This window comes from Oculina patagonica, chromosome 2 (assembly GCF_052425735.1).
Source record: "Oculina patagonica isolate OP01 chromosome 2, crgOcupat, whole genome shotgun sequence".
Taxonomy (NCBI): Eukaryota; Metazoa; Cnidaria; class Anthozoa; order Scleractinia; family Oculinidae; genus Oculina; species Oculina patagonica.
The window spans coordinates 1,558,186-1,573,472 of record NC_135759.1 but is presented as its reverse complement, the minus strand read 5'-3'; the positions used below and the strand labels follow the sequence as shown (position 1 = coordinate 1,573,472).

At 39.8% G+C, this 15,287-nt stretch overlaps 3 protein-coding genes across 3 annotated transcripts; all 3 read left to right on the top strand.

Annotated features, from left to right (window-relative positions):
* Positions 1-6: 6 nt before the first annotated feature.
* Positions 7-5,541, top strand: LOC144642531 (cysteine repeat modular protein A-like). Its single transcript, XM_078501504.1, has 4 exons — positions 7-132; positions 1,200-1,343; positions 1,777-3,315; positions 3,818-5,541. Exons 2-4 carry the CDS (start codon positions 1,220-1,222, stop codon positions 4,138-4,140), a joined length of 1,986 nt encoding a protein of 661 aa, XP_078357630.1. The 5' UTR covers positions 7-132; positions 1,200-1,219; the 3' UTR covers positions 4,141-5,541.
* On the top strand, positions 4,064-10,771 carry LOC144642543 (uncharacterized). The gene is made up of 7 exons (XM_078501518.1): positions 4,064-4,145; positions 6,395-6,466; positions 6,792-6,863; positions 7,141-7,215; positions 7,426-7,595; positions 8,614-8,760; positions 10,468-10,771. The coding sequence occupies exons 1-7, from the start codon at positions 4,141-4,143 to the stop codon at positions 10,623-10,625; spliced, it is 699 nt and encodes a 232-aa protein (XP_078357644.1). The 5' UTR covers positions 4,064-4,140; the 3' UTR covers positions 10,626-10,771.
* On the top strand, positions 10,660-13,050 carry LOC144642538 (cysteine repeat modular protein A-like). The gene is made up of 2 exons (XM_078501510.1): positions 10,660-11,997; positions 12,821-13,050. The coding sequence occupies exons 1-2, from the start codon at positions 10,773-10,775 to the stop codon at positions 13,018-13,020; spliced, it is 1,425 nt and encodes a 474-aa protein (XP_078357636.1). The 5' UTR covers positions 10,660-10,772; the 3' UTR covers positions 13,021-13,050.
* Positions 13,051-15,287: the final 2,237 nt, after the last annotated feature.

Sequence of the window (15,287 nt, the reverse complement as noted above, 5' to 3'; positions counted from 1 at the left end):
AAATACCATTGATAGAGGGAGGGTTTGTCTGTAATATACCAGACAATGCCTTCGATCGGATCCAGCTGATCTGCAAGCTTTGTCCACCTGGGACCTACTCTTCCTACTTTTCTTGTCTGGTATGTCCCGCAGGTAAGTGATCGTCATTCTAGCTGGTAAAATTTTAACAGGCAAGCATCACCGCAAATCGGATTCTATCGACAGACTCGTATGAAGCAAGGCTTTTTAAATAGCTTAATCTTCGAATCGGGGGGAGGGGTTAAGGGAGGGCAAGGGGGGTGCCCTCTCCCCCTATTTTCTTCAAAATTGTTTAAAAAAAATGTAACCTACCGTCTTTCAAGAAGTATTGTGCCAAAAGGGTTGCGTTGTTGTTATCTCATATATCCGACTGAATTTGTAAAAACGTGGTCAACGCATTGCACTGCGATATTGCTAAAAACATGCCGAGGAAGAAAAAAATGAACAACATCGCTGAAAGGTAGATAAGAAAGAGGAGAAGAGAAAACAAGACTGACATTCACTTTAGTTTTTATATCATCTACTTTTTTTTCTGCCGAGAAAAAAACGCGTTTACGGCGATTTGCGCTTAAAACGGTGAAAATTTCCATAACCTGGTTTTAATAAATCCGGCCAGATATAATATGAACCTTAACAGTTTTTTTCTTGTCTTCTCTACCTCCCTCCTCGAATAGCTATGCTTATTGCTGAAGGTAAAAAATGCGTGTAAAATTTTAAATTGAAATGAAGTCTTTTGTGGTATTGTTGTGGGGCGAGGTTGCGCTCTGACCGAAATCCCCTCACCCCTACCCACTAAATTTTCTAGATCTGCTCTTGCTTTGCCTGTGTGTAGCTATACAAGGTAACTCGCAATGTAATAACTTAGTGATCTGTCAGGGTATATGTAATGGAGGTATGGAGAATAAATATTCCTTGTGGTATACAAATTAACCTCAGAGTGAATAGGAAATAACCCACAAAAATGACCTGGGTCCCAACGTCAGAGCTTCGTATCTCAGATGGTAGCTGGGTAAGGATGGAACAGCACCGCGTAGGTCACCAGTATCGCAAAGTTAATCCTGAATGTAAAAATTAGTGTGGGTGGGTTAACGCATTTTTACATTTAAATATTTTTACTCATAAGATATTGTAATCTAGCTATTTTTTTAATTTTTAATTTTTTTTTCGTTTTCTTCTTTTAGGTGGATTCTACCAAGATATCATGGGCTATGTTGGCGATTCCATTAGCCATGGCATGGGCTGTAAGGAATGTCCACCGGGACGATTTGTTCTACCAGATGCTGCTCCTGGTAAAGCCGTCACAGAATGCAAGTCCTGCCCAAAAGGTGATCTGTCGTTTTTAATTATTGGAATAAAACCAAAAAACAAACTGTGCTACGTTGGCGGCGGATGCAACAAAGTCTTAAGAGATAAGTCCTTTCAAAAAGATTACAGGCAAGGTGGTTCCAGTAAAAATAGGTGAAAATTACAAGTGACCGACCAACCTCCATTTATCAACATGGTTCGAAATACTGTCTTAGCAGTCTAAACAAAGGTTAAATAAAAGAGAAACCTGAGCTCCCTTAATGTCTTTCTGGGCACTATTATAACAGAATATGCAATGTGAACTTATGCCCTGGAAGAGGAAACACTGAGCTTCCCTGATGTCTTCTGTGCACTTTTATAACAGAATATGCAATCTATGTATGTTATGCCATGTATAAGGGAGAATAGCAATGTTTTTTCGTTTCAGCTTAGATACAACTGTTTATTTTTCAGGAACCCAGTACAACAGACATGCTGGATTCAGAGCTTGTCACTGCATTGAAGGCTTTTTCCGACTTAACAGGTTTGAAGGCTGCCTGCCATGCCCTTCCAATGGCCTAAAGTGTGCCAATGAGTCGTTACATCTCAGGGCTGGCTTTTTTTGGAAATGGGAGTCCAAGAATAGCATGATTGTTTACCAAAACTTCACAAAAGAGCTTCAGATTGAAAGCGACTGGTACGACCGCGAGCATTCCAAATATCACTTGGCAATTCCAGCAGTATACAAGTGTCCAGTGGGCGATTCGTGCTTAGGAGGAATGGAGGCTAAATGTTCAGAAGGTTATACAGGGATACTGTGTGCCGTGTGCAGCGAAGGGTACTACAAAATGATTTCGAACTGCCAGAAGTGTCCTTCTCTACCCTGGTTAGTCGGGCAAATTGTCCTCGTCGCTTTTATTGTGGCCGTCATTGCCTTTTCTTTGCTGCTTGGAAGGAAGAGCAAAAACGCATCTGGTAGATCTATGACTGACATCTTCCTTGCCCGACTGAAGATATTCATCGGCTTTTACCAAGTAACTTCTGCTACTTTAGATGGATTCTCCTACATTAAGTGGCCAGTTCCGTTCCTGAAGCTTGTCTCTTATGCCAAGATCCTTCAGTTAAACCTGCTGCAGATCGTTCCACCAAGCTGCATTAAAAACAACATTCAAGTATCCAGCTACACCACTCTGATCTTTTTTGTAGTCTTCAATGCGTCGGTTATCGTTGTTGCCTGTTTATACTTTCAGCTAAGAAAGCTGTACATCATTAGGAAGAATAACACAACTTCCAACGATATACACGATTTTGTTGCGTCAACAAAGGAAGTTTGCTTCCGAAATACCTTTCTACTATTGTTCATTGTTTATCCAACAACATCAACACGGATCTTTCAAATGCTTCCTGCAGCATGCCACGACATTTGTGTGGATAGCAGTGGTTCAAACTGCAAGTCATATCTGAGGTCGGACTATTCCTTGGAATGTTTCACTGACAAGTACCAAAGATTTTTCATTCTCAATTGCGCCTTGATCCTCTATGTGGTTGGTGTGCCTATTATAACTTTACTTCTTCTATACCGGTATCACTATCTTCCACCGCTGGATGAAAATGACACTGACAGGCAGATCGGGATGACATCAGGATTGAGTTTCCTGTACGAAAACTATTCCAGTAACTGCTGGTTTTGGGAGGTGCTAGAGTTGGCCAGAAAGATAATCCTTACCTCAGTGATCGTTTTCATCGGCGGAGAGAGTCGCACCAACCTTGGAGTGGCAGCCATTATGTCAGGACTGTACACTGTGCTGTTTGCCTCTTATCAGCCAATAAGCGATCGGTTTGAACACTGGCTTCAACTGATGTCACTATTGGCAACCTGTGCGAATATGAACGTGGGAATTTTGTTGAAGATACCTGAGGAAAACATCACAGGGATTAAGACGGAAATTGAAGCAGTTGCAGTGACCGTTCTTCTTGTGTTTGTTAACTTGATGGTGACTGTCATGATGATAGGTAACTTCCTTTTTCCGACCATTCATTAATTATTCAGCTATTTATTTCTAAGCAGGCTTAATTTTAGTCATTAATTAATCAGAACTTGAAAGGCAGGAAACCTTAACTTGCTTGTTGCCATTCGTTGAACCACGGTCTATTACCTTCCCTAGTGTATTCGGGGTAGACTAAATAGCAATGTAATGAACAAAAGTAGGAGAACCAAATTTCTTTGAGTACCAAACGTGTTTTAATTTGTTTCGTGATCTCATCATTCGTTCGATACGTGAAGAGCCCATCTTCCTGACATAAAAATATATATTTTCGAAGTTTTATTTTAAAGGTCTCGAAAACGGAAGTATAGTAGTTGAAGGGTACACTTGTAAAAGTACAAAGCGTAAACACACATGCGAGGTCTCCTCCTGGGCGATATAGGGCTTAATAAATGGATACATGTTGAGTCTAGGTATCTTACGGGAGTTATTTTTAAAATGCTTAGCGTATTGTGCTCTCTACTTTACAGTTCGCTACTTGGTGGACTTTTATCAGTTTGCTCAAAACCTAAAGAAGAACCCAAAGACTCGATGCAGTCTGAGCTGCTGTTTAACTATTATCACCTTTGCAAGTACTGCTCAGGATGGTATTGCAGATGGAGAAATTGAAAGAGATGTCACACAACAAATAGATGTGGAACAGGGGCCCAGCATGAATTGCACGTTCGAGGATCTCTCCATACTAGAATTGCAGGATTCAAAGGCAGATAACTACAAAAACACAAAGGATGTTCTATCACCAGAACTTAAGTCCTCGAGTGGCACTAGCCATGCCATGGACACTCAAGTTTAGATGCGGTGATAATCAAACAGGGGGGGGGGGGGGGAAGAAAGTCGGCACTTTTCTTTGAATACATAGCAGTGCCTGGAAACGGTGCGAGTCTATGTCAATCAAGCCGTTGCTAAGAAAGACATCAAACCAAAGTTTTGTTTTCTCAGAAAGATTTAAATATCAATGACTGCGTTCGTGTGAAATGCGAATAGTCGCGGTGTTTGCGTTTGATGTTTTACGCCTCTGAGATGTTTTTGGCATTTTCAGCCAGATTTCTCACCTAATGTCTCACGTCACTGAGAATGTTTTGGCGGCGTGGAATAACAAGCGAAAAATTTGTCACGGTTGAAATTTAACAACCAAAAAATGGGAAATAATTTCAGAACCATTGGAGTTATTTTTAATTAGTATAATTCACAAGCCTTACTTTTGCCAGACTGGTCACCGTTATCACTGTTTGCTGTTTTGATGATGTCCGGAAGACTTCAAAGAAGCAATCAAAATGCAAATAGCTATTGTGTTTTGTGCACGATCAAGACCAAATCATGCGAATTAAACAATGAACTTTGTCAAGCTATTCACTACACCCTAAGCAACCATTCGATAGCTACTGCGCAGTCTCGGTTGCCCGGCACCGCTATGATTACTTTTTGAGTCGTTTAACAAAGGAAGTTTCTTCCCCCCCTCCCCCCCTCCCCCCCTGTAATAAAAAAATAGACCCCTTTAGGTTTCTTTCACCATATCGTCAGCAGGGCAAACAAGGCACGAAACATTGTATTTATGAAGAGAAAAATATATTTCTCTTTAATTTTGAATAATTTGTATTATTATGTACAGAGAATGTTGCTGATAAAAAAACCCAGGTGTATAAATGGGTACCAGCAAAATAATGCTGGGGGGTAACCCTGCGATGGACTTGCATTCCATCCAGGTGGAGTAGAAAACTCCTAGTCGCTTCATGTTACTGAAACCGGGATAAGCTCCGGCCTGATGGGCCACTAGGCTCGTATGCAGACTTAACCTTAACTACATTCGCTCATGCAAGAAATGCACTTAGTACACCAAGATGACGCTACTGTAAGAAGTAGATTTTTGAAGGGAGAGCAAATTTTAAGTAGCTCTAAGCGATTTTTGTAAGGCACAATGTAACAATTCAAAACATCCTGCCCGACTTTGCCAATTTAAGATCAATTTATTTCAGCTTAATTTATAACACTCATTTAATGACTTCAGTGTAATAGTACAGTAACTAAAAATAATTAATCATTATTGTAAGGTTTTCATCGATGTAAATACGACTTTAGCAGTTTCTTTTTTCGACGTCGTGCTTTTTTTGAGCTGTGCCAGGGAATGATTAGAGTTTTGTATGCCTGAGACGCGTCGTTGCCAGATTTTGCTTGTGTTTTTGCTCGCGAGCTGTGATTCCCACGGTATTAAATCGTATGTAACTGTGAAAAGTTTGGGTCTATCTTATATTCCCTACGCAATGCAGACCGGACTCAACTATTTGTCTCCGGTCCCAGAAGTGCCACCTTCATAAAGTCTTAAAATCATGCTCAAATATTGAAAAATGGATTTTAAAAAGCAATGAGGGCAATACTCAATACTTTTCAGGGGGTTTATCCACAGACTTTGAATAACCTTGCATAGGCCATTATAAACAATACCACATGAAAGTATTGCCAACTAAGTTTATTTCGATGATCACATTCGATATACAAACGTAAACGTTAGAAGCACAAAAAACTGTATATCTTCAAAGTTGTCTCCATTATAAAAGATGTAGCGCATCCGAATTACATAAAAATACCTTCAATCCCAAATTGAAGCTAATCAAGAAAAAACTTAGTTCGCTCCTGTAGGGGGAAGCAAGACATGATTAGATACAAGACAAGAGTAGAGAGGTCTTCTAACTCGGATCGACGACACTATATCTTTTAGCTCCTAACTATCACCTTTCACCTTAAGGTACATTTTTGTTTTTGGTTTGGATTTTTCAAGATCAGAGAAATTCGCAACCCCGTGCAACGTGTCCATACATTGCTCTGTAATTGTGCATATATAAATCATTCGCTACGCTTGAATATTTACGCTACAAATCCGGCAGCAATTTGGTGAACATTATCTCTGTATGACTGGCTAAAACAGATAGATATTTTTGGTTTTGTTTACTCATAGCCGAGTTTCTATGTTATTTATTACCCAATGTGTTCTGGGTACACTTAATTTGAATACACTGACGGGAAACTTTAATTTTATCTCTCTTTTTTACCAGAGGATTATTTGACAATCAACTGTTGGCAATCAATGCCTACACATTAGAAGGACTTAAAAGTCTTGTCTACCTGTAAGAATCATACTTTTGTTTGCATTGTAGTGTTTCATGTTAAAGAATAATGTTAAGACTAACTCCACGAAGTTAGAATTTGGTTGGTTTCTTTAACTGTCATTAGTAACAAGAACAAAAATTCATTGGTTCTTTCACAATATTGGTCATACGCCGTCGGGACACTTTTCTCAGAATACCTCTTCTCAGTATTCTGAGGTATCCACTTTGTACTCCCTCTCCCGTCAAACATTGTCGACGGCGACACCAAGAGAAAATAAAGCGATTTATTTTCTCTTGGTGACACTGATTACAATTAAACCGGTTCTCTCCTTCTTACTTGTAGGGATGCAGCGGATAATCCACTACGTGTGATAAATAACCGAGCATTTCACAGCACTCCATCTTTGCAAAACGTGTAAATTATCTTCCTTTTTCTACTAACACTGTAACCTAAATATTGTTCTAAGTTATAATCGATTCAGGAAATCATAGTATGTAGCTAGCTTGTGTATTTGCAATGTTGTGTTTTGTTGTGTGTTTTTGTAAGTCTATATCATGTTCTGCCTTGCATGTGTAGCTTGGTTGCGAAGTTCGGTAGTTGTATTGTGTGTGACTTTACAACTCGTGAAGCTTTCGGACTTTGTAATGTTTCCTTTAAAAGTTGTTATTTATAAAAATCATGTATTTTTCAGAAATTTTCTAGGCAGCTCACTGGATATCATTCCGCCAATCTATCAATGGACACCGATTAACACAAGCTTCCTGTTGTAAGTAAACTAAAATAGAAGAATTGCAAAGTACAGGCACAAGCAATAACAAATATTCTCTTTAGTGTCCCGCACTAATACTAGTTATACTTATTTTCTCCAGCTTTACGTTTTTAAACGGGTTTAAAAAAGGGTTTCCGCCGCGGGAGGTTACACTGTATGCGTAACAACAACATTTAGTGTATTTACTCGCTGTTCTCTGACTTGCAGGTTTCCATCGAATGAACCATTTAAAGTAACATTTGTAGACGACGGCACTTTTAGTCATTTGGCGTTAATGATGACAGGATTCATGTGTTTTTTTGATGGAGAGTGCACTTTGTGTCCAACAGGAACATTTCCGGGCTTTTTCGCCTTGTCCTGCATTTCATGTCCACCAGGTCTGTAATCGTTCAGATTCTCCAGGAAGCTAGACACTGATTTTTGCGTGATCTCATAAAACAAACGGATAAACATATTGAGGTTTAAACTTCATCAGGGCAACATGAAAATGGTGACTATAATCTATAGCTGTTGCAAATGGAGACAATGATATTATACCAGGAGCAATTTTGTTACTCAAAATATTAAAAATTCTGTGCAACAATGGTTCCCAGTAGACTTTTTATGGTTATGTCAACTTTCGTGATGCAGTTGTACAGTAACATTTATTTCATTGAAGAATGTAGCGATCAGTGTTAATTTATTTGGCCGTTAGAGATACGATAAATAACAGTTTACCTTTGGCCTCATATCTGGCGCGCCAGTAGTGGTGCTTAAATATGTTAAAAGATTTCTTTTCATAAAAATCACAAATTGTATGCAGCGCCACTGTTGGCTTTAGTCATGAACATTTATTTTTTAAAAAAGCAAATTTTTTTAATAGTCCATAAGCAAATGTTGTTGTAAAATGGTCTTCGTTCGCCCATACAAACCACTTCTTGCTCTGCTCTGAAAGTGTTTGAATACTTTTCTTAACAGAAAAGCATAATACTATAACAGGTGCCAAATTGGTTTTCTAATCACAGAGACACTGTTTTTTTGTTGTTTCATTTTTTGTAACATAATTGGACCACGAAAAAGATGTTTTAAACGCTGAAGAGTCGTTCATGATAAAGATAAAATGTTCATTATGCCACGAACGTGCGACGAAGAAAACATCTGCGTCATCGACGGGAATCGAACCCATGGCTTCCCAGATACCGTTGGGAGGCCTAACCGGTAATCATCCCAATATCTGGGAGGCCATGGGTTCAATTCCCGACGGGGACGCAGATGTTTTCTTTGTCCCACGCTCGTAACATAATGGATAATTTATCTTTATCAGTTAATTTTATGTTTAACTAAAGTATTTATACATCACTGAGACTATTGCTTGTATGTAATGTTTACAATTTAGAAAATCTGTTTCCGTAATAGGTGGGTTCTACCAAGACGAGATGGGTTATACAGGAAGTGCCTCCAGATTTGGCAATTTGTTGTGTAAAGAGTGTCCACCAGGAAGATATGTTCATCCAGATAAGGCTCCTGGAAAGGCGATTACAGAATGTTCATCTTGTCCACCAGGTAACAAATGTGGGTATTTAACGGTAGCACCAGTGGTTTCCAACGTCATTATATTCAGCAAAAAGGTATCCAGAAATGGAAAGGGCCGGAGCAGAACGCTTAGTGCAGGGTACATCCTAATGTATGAGCATATTGCAACTTTACTTAAAAGCTAGTGATATTGATAGGAATCCAAATTCAAAATTGGCAAAATCAGTTAATTGCGATTATGAGACTACAATATCGTATATATTAGAGTGCCAACAGACTTGATTTTTTTTTTAACCCATAAAATGCGAGCGGGAAGCACGGGGGAGGGGGGAGGGGGCCGGAGAGAGCAATGCTAAAAAAGTAAAATAGAGAGGCTGTGGACATCTTTAAATACAAGTGGACTTATGAGACACTTCCCCTTATTATCGCCTTGTAGTTAACAACCCCGCCTCTTGACTTACCAATTAAATCGAACCAATAAAATTTGAGCGGTAAAGTGCTTGTATAATTGACTACAATTGTCACTTTTACAAAAACAAATACACTTGTGTTCGGTGTTGAGGATGCCGTCTCAGACGACTTCTTCAACCTTAACCCCCAAAAACCTGCAAAACGAGGCAGAAAGCCGAAATCCAGTGGTCCTTCCTATTTTTGCAGTATATGCGCGTGCTATTTTACATTTCGCTTGGGGAACTTTTGCAGGACATTGTATATCTCTACGGAAAATTTATTTGTCGAGCGAAATGCGAAGGTGAAATCACTATTTTGAAGCACAGAATCTTCGTCTTCCGCTGCTCCGAAAACTAATTTGTACTTCGCATCGCCGATCGATTGAAGCACGTCGTCAGTTATTGATAAATAACTGAGGGGATCCTAAGCTGGTCCATCTTTTCGATTTGATCGTTCATAATGCTTTTCAGCGGGGAAACAACAAGTACAACGAAATTCACATCTATTTGCATTTGTTTCGCCGTAGCATATAGCTGGCAGATTGAGCTTTTTCCGAAGCCAGTCTGTAGAATTCCAACGACGTCCTTCGAACAAAGAAGGTGCGCAACAGCCTCTTTTTGCTCATCTATGAGGAAAGAAAGGTGTGAAAATTTCTCAAACGAGCAATAAAAACAACCGCTCCATCACGAATCACAAGATGTCAATAGCGATGACAACTCCTGAAAACCGCAAGACCCGCCTTACAAGCAATCATAATCGGCCATTGTCAAGGGGATCACGCCTTTGCCGCCTTTAAACCAATGTGAATTTTCCGTTTCAGGAGAAAAAAGGAATTCATTGTTTCCAAAGATGTCCATAGCCCCTCTATGTTTTTTTCGTTTACCGCCCCCATCCCCTTGCGCCTCCTGTTTTGCGCTGCCGTCAAATTCTCTCGCTTCCCTCCCCGCGCTCATCGATCGAACAAATAGGAAAAAAATAGAGGGCAGTGAACAGTCTATGTAGGACGATTAAACATAAATACGTAAATTCATCTTTTTAACGTGTCTAAATAAAAAAAATCAAAGTACTGAGCGACGATAAAAGAGACGAATCTACCAACCTCCTTTAAACTAACTTGTTCGTGCTCATTCAAGAAAACGAAAACGCTACGGAACAAATACACAAACAAACTAAGGAACGAACGTGCAAAAAAAAAAAAAACAAGCAAACTGCTTTGAAGTAATTTAGGTTGCAATAACTAGCTAAATATTTCGTGTAACAGCATTGACTCTCCTTTTTCTTTGCCAGGGACTCAACATAACAAATTTGCTATGTTCAGAGCCTGCCCATGTCAAGACAACTTCTACCGCATTGATCGTTTTGGTCCATGTTTCCAATGTTATTCGGATGGGCTAATTTGCCAAAACGAAACTGTTGACCTCAAGAGTGGGTTTTACTGGAAATAAGAGTCGCAAGGAGGTAAACAACTATACAGGAAATTTACAGAAGATGTCCGTATCCAAAACCCTAACTATGACAAGGAGTTGACGACATTCAATCGTTCTTTTCCAAAAGTATACGCTTGTCCATTAGCATCCGCATGCAAGGGTGGAATGGAATCTGCTTGTTCCCATGGTAATGAAGGACCGCTTTGTGCTGTTTGCAGTAAGGGATACTACAGGATGATATCCACTTGTCAAGAATGCCCCTCTGTCAAATGGTTGATCGGGCAAATGTGCCTTGCAGTTGTATTTCTCCTACTGGTTATTCTACCTCTGATATTTGGCAGGAAAATGCGTGGTACATCGGGAAGGTCTTTTACGGACATTGTTGTTGCAAGATTAAAGATCTTTATCAGTTTCTACCAAATGACGTCAGCAACATTTGACGCGTTTTCATACATACAATGGCCAAAACCTCTGCTGCAACTCGGCACCTATGCCAAGTTTCTTCAGCTTAATCTGTTTCAAATTGCCCCTGTGAACTGCTTCTCAAACACAGTTAACGTGAACATCTACACGTCGTTAGTGACATCGGTAGTGGTGGTGTTTACTTCGGTTGTTGTGGCAGTCACTTATTACCATGTTAAAAGGCTTTACCTTACCAAACGAAAGTCTCTCACCGCCCAGGAATTAAAGACAGTAGTCTCTGAAGCAAAGGCAACGTGTTTTCAATACGTTTTCCTGCTGATGTTCACCGTATTCCCCACCACATCTGCTCAAGTATTTCAACTGCTACCCGCTTCATGCCACAAGATTTGCGTTGATCTTCAGGAGAAGTCGTGCCAGTTCTACGTCAGATCTGACTATTCGGTGGAATGTTTCACCGACACATACAACAAGTTCGCCGTTCTTGCCTTTATTATGCTAGCCTTCGTGGTGGGTTTCCCATTAGTAACACTGCTTTTGTTATGGAAGTATTATCCAAAAGAAACCCAAGACAACAACGACAATGAGATTGCAGTTGGCCTGAGCTTCCTGTACGAAAATTATTCCAGCAGTTGTTGGTTTTGGGAGGTACTGGAGCTTGTACGAAAGATCATTCTGACGTCAGTGATCGTCCTGGTTGGTGGAGAAAGTCGGACTAGCCTTGGAGTGGCAGCCATCATGTCAGGATTGTACACAGTGCTGTTTGCTTCATATCAGCCAATCAGCGATCGATTTGAGCACTGGCTCCGACTGGCGTCCCTCTTGGCAACCTCCGCGAATATGAACGTCGGCATACTACTGAAGATACCGGAGGATAACATGTCTTCCGCAATACAGACGGAAGTAGAGGGAATTGGAATTACAGTGATCCTGATTTCTGTAAACTTGTTGGTGACGGGTATGATTGCAGGTATGTTGTAACTTTTGAAATTCCTTTGTTTTTAATATTCTTATGGACTTCTGAAAAATATCTGGACATATTTTGTAACAACAACTATTTTTAATTAAGTTGAACCTCACATTCTACCTAACAATAGGACTTCAAGCCCGAGTTTTCTATAAGCGAATAGTCAACGAAGTGCAGCCAAGTTGACTATCGCTCATAGAAAATGATTGCGTGTAGTCTAATTGTTTTAGTAGAAACTCTAAAAGATTGTGTTACTTTTAATTCGAAAATCAAAAATAATTTTCCCTGTAAAAGGGCAACCCGTATACGATCGTGTTCTATCTAATTGTTAAATAGAAAACAATGAGAGAACCAATTCGATTCGCGGATTTTCAATAGAACACGACTAAATTTCTACTAATAATGTATTAGAAATACAGTTTAACATTTCGATTAAATGTCTTGCCTTTAATACTACTTAGTTCTTGGAGCTGTTATTATAGTATCCTTAAGACCGTTAAGGAGGCCATGCTGTCCAACCTATGAATGTGAAAAGCCTGATATAACATCGGATCTGGCACTTAATACCCAGCTGTACTTATGAGCTGCCGGTCTGTCTAAGATCGCACACCACTCCCGACCCCAGCATATTTTGTCAGGTCACCCTACAAATGCATCGGTACTCACTCATACTCCTGCTTGGGTAAAGAAACTTGAAGAGTAGACTGTTTTGGCCAACACAACGACCCTATGCGAACCCAGAGATCTCGGTAACGGTTAGTGCGACGCATCACACCACACCTACAACTTGGAGTTGACATTTCAAGTAGTTATTTCTTACTTTCAGTTCGCTACCTCGCAGCGTCATTTTCAGTACTGCAGGCTGTGAGACGTCATCCTCAGTGCAATCCAGAATGCTGCTTATCCGTGATAATGATGATGAATGATGCAGTGGAAGACGTTGTCGTTTTTGAGCAGGAGGACGAAATTGAAACAGAGGAGCAGCTTGAAAACAAAAACGAACCGGACGACCCGAAAATAGAATAGAAAGAGTAAAGGCCAATTAACACGGTACGATTTTGTCGGGTACGACATGCTTGCGACATGCCTACGACAGGCCTACGACACAAATTGTGTTACGTAAATCAAACCTACAACTCGCTCACGACTGTCGCAGGCGTTTCGTAAGATTATCGCATGCGACAAAATCGTATCGTGTAAGTCGGCCTTAAGAGAGGACATGGCTTTAATTGTAATAAACACTGTCGTGGAATTATCGTGAAATATTTTATCAATTTCAAGATATTTTATCTTGTGCGTGTAGTTTAGCAAAACCACCTTGTCACTCTAATTCAACTGACTTTTTCATTACTGACATTTTAAGGGGTAATTTTTACAGGACCAAAAAATGCTGTTTGATACGCGTTCGGTTGGTTGCCAGGGTAGATGTTTCCTGTAGGTAAAATTACCATTGAAACCCAGGGGCCCGTTTCTTGAAAGCCCCGGAAACTTTTCGGGCCCGTAAAGCCATGTTTAGCAAGCGGTATCTCAAAAAGAGAGAAGTTTATAGACGTGAAACTTTGCATAGAGGAAACCTCTGTTCATATTAAAAACATCATGGAATAAAACAGCACTGTAATCATAAGGTTTGAGATTATGCAATAGCTTTCCGGGTGAGAACAATTTTCGGGATCTTCGAGAAACAGGGCCCTGGGTCCGGTTAATTAAAAAGCTATTTTTCATTTCAGTGACTAAACACCTTTTTGTTGGTTTTGGTTTTGTTGGTTGGTCGATAACTAAAAATGTTTTAAAGTGTTTTGAAACTTATTAGCGATGTTAGATTGACAAGGAATTTTAGGCGTTCTCGTAAAAAGAAACAGTTTGTGTGTTTATTTAAGTAACTTAAATGTCACCGCTTGAAAAAAAGTAAGCTCTTTTAGTATACGTAATTTGGTCGTTTAGCTGATAGAATTACGAAATAAGTCTCTATTGTAAGCGAATAATAAAACGTTTTAATTCAAGTTTACTTAGTTACGCAAGAATATTTACTCACTCTTGCAATGTCGTTTATTTGGTTTATTTCTACGAAAAAAGTTAGGAAGACAGTTATAGCTAGTTGTCTAGGTTTGATGCATTATTTTGGAATTGGTATCCAACCAATTTAAAGCGAGTGATAGAACACGCGTAGAATACAGCTAATTCGAGAAAGGTTGTCGGAAAAAAGCTCAAAAGTGCACGCGACAAGACCGAAAGGCGGTCTATGTTTTCACTTGAAATTTGCATATTGGCCTAGAGGAAATGTACAAGTTTGTATTTTTACACGTGAAGACTTTGTTCTTCCTCTCTGGAGGACTTTTACTGTAAGTTTACTTTTACTGTCGCATGTCTTTGAGTTTTGAAAATTCTTCTTCAATTTTTGCGTGGCTAAAAGTATCTTGTTTCCCATGTCCTAAGAGAAAGTAAACGTGCAAAGTCGCGTTTCATGTGGCCATCTTATTAGTTTTCAGAACGTGCAGTGGCTCTCTACTTCTACCCATACTACCTTTCGGTCTTGCCACGTGCTCTTTTGTGCTTTTTTCCGACAAGCTTTCTCGAATTAGCTGTATATAAACCGGCTAAAGACCGCAATTGATCATGAGTCACTTTCATTATATCCTATTATCTGCGATTAGTGTGCATTCATGATGAGTATATTGCATTAAGCTTAAATGTTCTTTTAGTTGAAAAAACCCTGTATATACTCTCAGTTGCATTATGAATACAAAGCTAGACTTTTAGTACGTTAAGGGTCTTCGACATATTCCCATAGCCATTACTGTAGCACCGTTTTGACAAAAAATGCAGCATTAGCTGAGAAGAGTTTATCAGAATAAAACGGACGCCTGATCTCGGGTAATCTCTCTACCTCATCACGCATTAACAACACTGACAACACTGTCAAAATTTCAACCCTGACCCTGTTCAGTAAAACAGTTAAATGGATGAGAAAGTTTTGTACATTAACCGCTGAAACGTTCTCCTTTTATGTTACATATGCATCAGTCCCCGGCTTCAGTCTAGTCGACGTTACGCGGGCAACTTGAGAACGTGTCGACGGCCCCTTTTTAAGCTCCATTGCTTTTTTTTAAAGATTAATTGTACCAATTAATTTATCACATCTCACAACGCGCAGTGTTTTTGTACGACATTCAGTTAGGCCCGGTTCAAACGTCGAACTTCTCATGTATCGAACATAATAGCCGCAATTAAGTACATGAACATAGGCGTACGAGGCGGGGGGGCGAGGGGGGCTGCAGCCCCCCCAGTGCCAAAAT

Coding starts and splice junctions, on each gene's coding strand:
- LOC144642531 (XM_078501504.1), top strand. CDS start 1,220: ATGGGCTATGTTGGCGATTCCATTAGCCATGGCATGGGCTGTAAGGAA. Junction 1,344..1,776: donor ATGCAAGTCCTGCCCAAAAG/GTGATCTGTCGT, acceptor TTTATTTTTCAG/GAACCCAGTACAACAGACAT. Junction 3,316..3,817: donor GGTGACTGTCATGATGATAG/GTAACTTCCTTT, acceptor TCTACTTTACAG/TTCGCTACTTGGTGGACTTT.
- LOC144642543 (XM_078501518.1), top strand. Junction 6,864..7,140: donor ACTCCATCTTTGCAAAACGT/GTAAATTATCTT, acceptor TGTATTTTTCAG/AAATTTTCTAGGCAGCTCAC. Junction 7,596..8,613: donor CTGCATTTCATGTCCACCAG/GTCTGTAATCGT, acceptor TTTCCGTAATAG/GTGGGTTCTACCAAGACGAG.
- LOC144642538 (XM_078501510.1), top strand. CDS start 10,773: ATGGAATCTGCTTGTTCCCATGGTAATGAAGGACCGCTTTGTGCTGTT. Junction 11,998..12,820: donor GGTGACGGGTATGATTGCAG/GTATGTTGTAAC, acceptor TCTTACTTTCAG/TTCGCTACCTCGCAGCGTCA.